General features: G+C 44.0%; 1 protein-coding gene across 1 annotated transcript; it reads left to right on the forward strand.

Annotated features, from left to right (window-relative positions):
* Positions 1 to 3,786: 3,786 nt before the first annotated feature.
* LOC133450806 (tubulin beta-1 chain) lies at positions 3,787 to 6,383 on the forward strand. The gene is made up of 4 exons (XM_061729700.1): positions 3,787 to 3,945; positions 4,674 to 4,782; positions 4,874 to 4,984; positions 5,062 to 6,383. Exons 1-4 carry the CDS (start codon positions 3,889 to 3,891, stop codon positions 6,120 to 6,122), a joined length of 1,338 nt encoding a protein of 445 aa, XP_061585684.1. The 5' UTR covers positions 3,787 to 3,888; the 3' UTR covers positions 6,123 to 6,383.
* The last annotated feature ends 2,569 nt before the right edge of the window (positions 6,384 to 8,952 follow it).

Consider the following 8,952-nt stretch of genomic DNA (forward strand, 5'->3'; position numbering starts at 1 on the left):
TAGGATCTCGTTACTCATGTTGGAAAAAGAGCTCACATTGATACTGGACTCTTATGAAAATTGAAGTCCTGGACACACACACACACACACACACACACACACACACACACACACACACACACACACACACACACACACACACACTCCACCACCACCTCAGTGCGTGATCCAGTATGTGTTTTTTTGTATATTGTATTTTATTGTTATTAATATTTTTTTTTTTTTTTATATATATATATTTTTATCCCGGTTTTTTCCCATTTTATCACCAAGCCCTCCTACCTAAGTCAGTCCTGGGCATTGCCATCCTCTACCAACCCTGGGAGTTCTTGCACTGAGCTCAGGTCTCCTCCTTAACCTGAGGAGCAGCAGCATCTTTTCACCAGACAGGGTGGGGTTTCTCTGGCCGGACGTAGCGCGTGGAAGGATCACGTTATTCCGGCCGGATCCTCCCCACCCCATCTGTTCCCCGGCTGGCCAGAGGGGGCAGTATAGCCCAGGACTGTTGCATGTTTTTGTGAGGGTAGCTCACATTAGCTACCCAAGGGAACACGGGGAAAACATGCAAACTCCACACAGAAAGATCCTTCCACCAACCCCACCCAGGGCGCTGAAGTCATGGGGGAACTAACACGCACTCAGCACCCACAGCGTCCCCGGCGGGAATCCAACCCAGGACCTTCTTGCTGTGAGACGGCTGCACTGCCTGCTGCAACACCGTGCCCCCTATTGTTATTAATATTAAACATATTTGGCTCCAAGAAGGCTGTAGAGTCATTTTGGGAGGTACATTTGATCACATTTCATTGTAGCTATGGATGTAAAGCTCAGTAAAAGTGGTCTTGTTTGTATCAGGGCGGGGATGTGAGTGGAGCATTCCAATGTTGGCAGGTATGGCTACGCCACTGCAGTCAATGTTTACATGTCCAACTTTACAGCAGAAATAAACATATTTATAGCCTGGTTGAAAAAAAACAACAAAAAAAACGTTTTGGTATAAATAGTTTGATTGCTCTAATGATTCAGGGGAGAATGTTTTGGTACCACGTCAGGAGAATTTATATAAAGCCATTCCTTTATTTCTAATATAATTGAGTGACTGCTGACTGCAGCAGTCATGTTGGGTGTGGCTGTTCTGCAGCTCTGCAGCTCTAACTGCAGCTCTGCAGCTATGCAGCTCTAACTGCAGCTCTGCAGCTCTAACTGCAGCTCTGCAGCTCTGCAGCTCTAACTGCAGCTCTGCAGCTCTGCAGCTCTAACTGCAGCTCTGCAGCTCTAACTGCAGCTCTGCAGCTCTGCAGCTCTAACTGCATCTCTGCAGCTCTAACTGCATCTCTGCAGCTCTAACTGCAGCTCTGCAGCTCTAACTGCAGCTCTGCAGCTCTAACTGCATCTCTGCAGCTCTGCAGCTCTAACTGCAGCTCTGCAGCTCTAACTGCATCTCTGCAGCTCTAGCTGCAGCTCTGCAGCTCTAACTGCAGCTCTGCAGGTCTAACTGCAGCTCTGCAGCTCTGCAGCTCTAACTGCAGCTCTGCAGCTCTAACTGCAGTTCTGCAGGTCTAACTGCAGCTCTGCAGCTCTAGCTGCAGCTCTGCAGCTCTAACTGCAGCTCTGCAGCTCTAGCTGCAGCTCTGCAGCTCTAACTGCATCTCTGCAGCTCTGCAGCTCTAACTGCAGCTCTGCAGGTCTAACTGCAGCTCTGCAGCTCTGCAGCTCTAGCTGCAGCTCTGCAGCTCTAGCTGCATCTCTGCAGCGATGTCAGTGGTGACTGGAGAACGAGCTGGGAGCTACAGCTAACTTTCACTGTGACATACAGTGGCTGTGTTTCTGTTAGTTTTCTGACATCGCTGCATGCCTTAAGAAGAAAGCGAGGCTTCAAAAACCTCCTCAGATACCAGTGGTGACCAATGCTTTGTCCAATGTTTTTATAATTGGTTCTTGTGAGGAATCACATAAATAAACATGGCGTAAAAAACATGGCAGCCACAGACTTCTTTAGCTTTATTACTACTTACTTACTACTTTAATACTATCAAATCATGACATATGTCCTCTAACATGTAAGGGCAACTTTCAGCTGCAATTCTTCTGATTAATTGTCAAATACTCACTTGTTTTCAATTTGTGTCAATTACTATGGGAACCTTTTGTCGCCCGTTTTCTTAGAAAATGATTGGGTGGAGCAATATTTTATTTCATGAATCATGACAGACAATCACCAAATACATTTAATGTCAAATGGTACATAATGTTTTTAATGCTGTTCTTGATCCTGAATCACGTTTGCATTATCACGAATTTCCACAACTAGTAGCCTATTTACTTCTGTGGAAAGACCTAGGGCTTTGTGCAGCTGCATGCTAGTGTATCATACTAATTAAATACAGTATAACCAGTACTGGAGTTGAGGGGGGATGAGGGGGGATGGCATCCCCCCCTGAAATAAAAACGGTCCAAATCATCCCCCCTGAAATAATAACGGTCCAAATCATCCCCCCCTGAAATAAAAACGGTCCAAATCATCCCCCTTGAAATAAAAACGGTCCAAATCATCCCCCCTGTAAAACGGCCATTCCTCCTTTCCATCCCTTATGTCATTTCATCAATGAATGTGGTTTTACTGCTATTTCAACATTTAGAGTCATCACCAGAAAAATAACACCAGAAAAATAACTTATTTGAGCATTTTCACCTGTTTCAGGTACATTTTCACTTGAAATAAGTAGGACAATCTGCCAGTGGGACAAGATGTATCTTCTTATTACAAGCAAATAAATCTTGTTCCACTGGCAGATTTTTCTACTTATTTCAAGTGAAAATCTACTTGAAACAGATGAAAATTGATGTTTTTTCCAGTGATGAGTCTTGTTTTAAGTAATGAGATTTTTTTACTTTGAGACATTTTAACTAGAAATAAGGCAAATATTCTTGTTAAGATTGTGAGTTTTTGCAGTGATCCATGTTACTTATCCTGTGAAGGACAGAGTCATATTGATAAGTTCAGAAAAGTGTTTTTTATTGTTGTGTTTTGATGTATTTGATGTAAGCCCAGTGGATATTTAAAGCTTACAGAAGGCTGCATTTAACTGCTGCTATGTCATTCCTGCAGTATTTCTGCAGGTGTTTTGGTCACTGCTATTATTTGTAATATATTATATTATTTGTAATCAGCACAAATTATCTGTCCCCATATGATCAAATCCACCATCCCCCCTGATTTTGTTTTACAACTCGAGTACTGATTATAACTGTCTACGCCATTGTGAATACTTTGACTCCACTCATTTCTCGTATTGAATGAGACGAGTAAACATCTTGCCAGATAGAGAAAAGAACAGTAAAAACGACAGTTGTTTCCGTTCATGACTGTTTGAATCCTATGGCAACAGTTTCCCTTGGTGATTTCTGCTGAGTGTTGTAACAGCCACGTAAGCTGTCCCTTACAACCTTTATCATTGGGATTGCTTTTCATGCACAATGTAAAATTGAGAATTACGTCTTTTAATCATCATATTTAAACGATTCACTGTCTTTCAGGTGTAACAAAGCGCGGCTTGAAATGACGAAGGCAGATTTTCACAATATGCCCCGGCCCTTTCTGTTCCGCCATCACAAGAATCCGACGTAACGCCACCCCGTTAGACATGTGTCACGTGATTGCCTGACAATGATAGGCAGGTGGTTTGGGCCAATGGCGAAGGAGGACCTGAAATCCGATTGGTCAACACCCACGTCTGTCAATAATGCCGACGTATTGTAGCCAATACACATTGAGAGTGACGGGTTAGGGTGATCCATCGCAGTATAAAACCAGAGCCCGACCGCCGAGCACGCACTTGCAAGGAAAAACTCGGCTGTTTCACTAGTGACTAGACATCTCCAGCGAATATGAGGGAAATCGTGCATCTCCAGGCCGGCCAGTGCGGTAACCAGATCGGGGCCAAAGTGAGTAAGAACACGTGTAACCTGTGCATATAGTCCGAGGGTTTTAGTTTTATTTAAAAACGGCGCTCCGGCCTCCACAAGCCGGTTCTTTGTGCCGGCTGGAAACCACACCCAGAATATCCAGCTCTCCTCTCTAAACGGTTATAGCTTCCAAGAACTGCTCTAAATAACCATTCTTTTGACGTCCTAAGGATTTCATGTCAACGTGAAGGCAAATTAAAACAGTTTTATTTAAATTTTAATTTTTTTATTTTTAATTAACTACTCAAGGATCGTGTGAGGGGGATTCAAATCAGGCTTCAAACTAAATAAGCTTTTTCTTGACTCGAGCACAGGTTTAATCGAAAAAACGCTTTTTTTCCGCTAAATTTTGTCCTGTTAAGTGAAAAAGGGTGGCCTGTTTTCGGAGGGGGATGGGTTTGGTCGCTTTGTGTGAAACAGCTATGCGCTTTTAACTGCGGCGAAATGAGAGTGGGTTTAAAAACCGATTAGTATGTTCATTGATCGTTAATATTTGGCTTTTATACCTGAAATGTGTGTTTCTCACCGGGGCCTTGCGGCAGCTTCTCCCAGCAGGTTAGGTGGAGCGGGCGGTCGATGACGTCAGAGCCGTTACAATTCAAACGTTTTCGCGCCGCTAGTGCGGCGGCTGCGCGCGCATCCGCCGCCGCAGCGGGAAAGGGACGCCATTTTAATGAGTTTCTCTTGTTTCCCTTGTTGTGCTGTAGTTCTGGGAGGTGATCAGTGACGAGCATGGCATCGACCCGACCGGAACCTACCACGGGGACAGCGACCTGCAGCTGGACAGGATCAATGTTTACTACAACGAAGCTTCAGGTTCGTGCAAAACAAGGATTTGGCAAGCTGTATTAAAGTTCGGTTATTTTTTTCTTCTTAAAAAGGAAATACATTTTTCTTCTCCCTGAAGGTGGTAAATACGTCCCCCGTGCGGTGCTGGTGGATCTGGAGCCCGGCACCATGGACTCCGTGAGATCTGGACCTTTTGGCCAAGTCTTCAGGCCTGACAACTTTGTTTTTGGTGGGTTAATATCTGAAAGTGTCTGGTTTATTTTATTTTAATTTTTTTCCCCAATAACTAACTAATGTTTTTCCTAGGCCAAAGTGGTGCTGGCAACAACTGGGCCAAGGGTCACTACACGGAGGGAGCGGAGCTGGTGGACTCGGTGCTGGACGTGGTGAGGAAGGAGGCGGAGAGCTGCGACTGCCTGCAGGGCTTCCAGCTCACACACTCCCTGGGCGGCGGCACCGGCTCGGGCATGGGCACCCTGCTCATCAGCAAGATCCGGGAGGAATACCCTGACCGCATCATGAACACCTTCAGCGTGGTGCCGTCCCCTAAAGTGTCTGACACTGTAGTTGAGCCCTACAACGCTACGCTATCGGTCCATCAGCTGGTAGAAAACACAGATGAGACCTATTGCATTGATAACGAGGCGCTCTATGATATCTGTTTCCGTACTCTGAAACTCACCACCCCCTCGTACGGTGACCTCAACCATCTAGTCTCTGCCACCATGAGTGGCGTCACCACCTGCCTCCGGTTCCCGGGGCAGCTCAACGCTGACCTGCGTAAGCTGGCCGTGAACATGGTGCCATTCCCTCGTCTGCACTTCTTCATGCCGGGCTTTGCTCCCCTCACGAGTCGGGGCAGCCAGCAGTACAGGTCGCTGACCGTACCAGAGCTCACCCAGCAGATGTTTGATGCCAAAAACATGATGGCCGCCTGTGACCCGCGTCACGGCCGCTACCTGACGGTGGCCGCCATCTTCCGCGGCCGCATGTCTATGAAGGAGGTAGACGAGCAGATGCTTAACGTGCAGAACAAGAACAGCAGTTACTTTGTTGAATGGATCCCCAACAATGTCAAGACCGCTGTCTGTGACATTCCCCCCCGAGGCCTTAAGATGGCCGCCACCTTCATTGGCAACAGCACGGCCATTCAGGAGCTGTTCAAGCGCATCTCTGAGCAGTTCACTGCCATGTTCAGGCGCAAGGCTTTCCTCCACTGGTACACCGGGGAGGGCATGGATGAGATGGAGTTCACTGAGGCCGAGAGCAACATGAACGACCTGGTGTCAGAGTACCAGCAGTACCAGGACGCCACGGCTGAAGAAGAGGGAGAGTTTGAGGAGGAGGGTGAGGAGGATCTGGCCTAAACTTTCTGTTCTGACAATGTTTAAGAAAATGTGCAACCTCATGTGTGTTCTCCAGTTTTCAATGTTCTGAGGGGATTGGGCCCAAACTTGCTGTTGACATAATCGTTCTACCTTTTCAATGTTGACACCTGTCTGTTTCAATGTTGAGTTGAGGATGATCTGGCCTGATCGATGAAGCAAAGGCCGTTGTTGTAACGTCTTCCTCACTCAAACACTTGTATGTTGAGTTTTCTGTGTTCTCAATAAAAGTTCTACTGCTCATTTGCCTTTTTTGTTCACTATTGGTACAGTAAATTCTAATTGTGTAATTCCCACAAGCTGAATATCTAACTAGCAGTTGAAGCTGTAACGGTGAACGTGGTTGGTCATGCAGATGAAACGACAAAACTCCAATTACTTAAAATAAATCCAAGTGACCAAGTTTCACTCCCATTGCATCGTGACTTGCATTCTGATAAACATGATTATTGGCGTGGTGTATGTTATATTTGGGCACAAGAAAAGCAGCAAAGCCAACTTAGGCACAAGGAGTCCCATTTGAATATAATTCAACAGATCTGTTTAACCTGATGTCCACATGTAAATGCAAGGCCATGAGAATAAGGTTCATAAATGTGTGAAACACTTCCATGGTTTCTGCTGACGTGGTAGTGATCAGGCCCCTTTTCCATAAGTAAAAATGAACACTCGCTCATTTACAAAACATGGCAACATACAAAACAAACACCTAACATACATGGGACATTGGGAATTGACTTTAAAATGAAATATAGCAAATAGTGGGGGGGGGGAAGAATACAAAAATTTAATTATAGAAAAAAATATATTCAGAGTTCTGCACAGATCATTGTTCCAGGGAGCCTCATATTTCCAGTGTTTCATATGCTGTCAGGAGAGCTCTAATACCTTTCTTAAATTGGGCGTGACTCGCTCAATTTAAACGGAGATTTATACTGCTGAAGTGGGTTACGACTTTATTATTTAGGGTGCAATCCTATCATAATTGTATGCATGAGTAGATCAAATAAATGTTCAGGGGTCCCTGTGAAACTACCATTCACTATCGTATATTGTAAAAAGTTGTCAAATATTAACACTTGCGTTCACGCTGCGTGAGTGCAAGTTATATTTCTGTCCAACTTTCCAGTGTATGTAACAATGGACATAGCGTTTGGTCACGTGACCCAGTGGCTTCTCTCCGTTTCTGCGTCCACGTTGCTCAGCAAACCCCTGGAACAAGCTGGAAACAGCTAACTGACATGTTCCAGTCGGCTACTTGAGCAAAAACGATGCACTCATACGAAGGAAAACGGGCTTCGAACCCGGTCTTCAGAAATCAGCGGGTGAAATCATAGACATGTCTCTTCCTCCTCCCATGGAGCTGCTGTGATACGTCAACGTCGCCGCCATATTGGATGTTCAAGACTGCGCTGTAAACCAATACAAGTACATGGACTTATTTTCATAAAGCGCCTTTCTACAAGGAAATTTACGTTTTACGTCTCATTTATTTGTTCACATACGCACTAATATACTTGGAAACAGTTAGGCACCAAATATAATATATTTAATTTGCTCAGATGGCAAAAATAAGAACTTTATGGATCCCGTGTGTGAATGAATAAATGAGACGTAAAACGTACATTTCTTTGTAGAAAGGTGCTTTATGAAAATAAGTCCGTTTACAGTGCAAGCGACGTTGACGTATGGCAGCAGCTCCATGGGAGGAGGAGCAGACGTGGTTCAGAGCACTGCTCTGAGATGGTTGTCTTTCTCCAACAGCACACTTCCTCCACCTTTTTTTTTCTTTTAAACTTTATTTAGCACAAAGAATGTACAGATCAAGGCAGGGTGAAAAAGGTATTAGGAAGATAACAGATTCACACAAGAAACAAAGACAAACAAAACAAACAAAAAGCACAAGGACAGCAAGGTACAATAAAATCAAAAGAGAAAGGACTGAGTTATGGATGATACAGTTTCTTGGCAACCCTATTCATATTATCAATCTTTTTCATAGATTTAAATTAGTTGGTAAAACAAATATATATATATAAGGAGGGAATATTTCCATCCACTTACAAGTGTGAATATGATATTTACCCAAAATAATCACCAGGTTGATAATGTTTGAGTATTTAGGATCCAAGTTATCCACATAATAAATAACATTCTAGGATGCCAAAACAGCATTTATGTTTTTGTTAAAGGCATATTTATGATTTCACCACTTCCCATATTTTTGGTTCTAGTTTATTGATTTGTTTTAGCAGTCTGGCCGCTGAGTGACAGCTTGGCCACACCCATGGTAATTGTGGGTGTGGTGCCAGTTAACAAAGGGAAGTGGAAAAAGTTTGAGAGACAATGGAGTCGGAGCCTTAGTTGGGAAGCAAAGACAGTTTTTTTAACCACAACTCACCGTAGAATCTCACCATAGCATTCCCATACATTTTCTTTTTTTCCCATAAACAAGAACATACACTTTGTGCTGGCTTAAGAATTTTTGTAGGGTACTTTTTGAGTTTATTTTCACACAATGACTGGCTGCATAGTGACTGGATCTGGATCTACAACCAAGGTGCGTTAAAACCACTCACCTAAGGCTGGGGCTGTGGCTATATAGAACAAAATAGCCAGAACAAACATCATTGTAAGTGAAAACAGGAATTTCATCCATTTTTAAAGATAACCAAAACCAAGATGACCAAAAGGACTTTGTAAAAAAAGATGTTTAATGGTCTCGGCCTCTGAGAACCCACAACCCTGTATTACAAAGTGGGCAATATCTGAAATCTCTGAATCCCTTTTGAAGAAAATGTTCACTTACCCA

Source organism: Cololabis saira, chromosome 9, assembly GCF_033807715.1.
Source record: "Cololabis saira isolate AMF1-May2022 chromosome 9, fColSai1.1, whole genome shotgun sequence".
Taxonomy (NCBI): Eukaryota; Metazoa; Chordata; class Actinopteri; order Beloniformes; family Belonidae; genus Cololabis; species Cololabis saira.

Bases quoted from the DNA above. Each gene is read 5' to 3' on its own strand.
- LOC133450806 (XM_061729700.1), top strand. From the start codon at position 3,889: ATGAGGGAAATCGTGCATCTCCAGGCCGGCCAGTGCGGTAACCAGATC. The intron at 3,946-4,673 runs GTGAGTAAGAAC...GTTGTGCTGTAG, and splicing joins GTAACCAGATCGGGGCCAAA to TTCTGGGAGGTGATCAGTGA. The intron at 4,783-4,873 runs GTTCGTGCAAAA...TTCTCCCTGAAG, and splicing joins TTACTACAACGAAGCTTCAG to GTGGTAAATACGTCCCCCGT.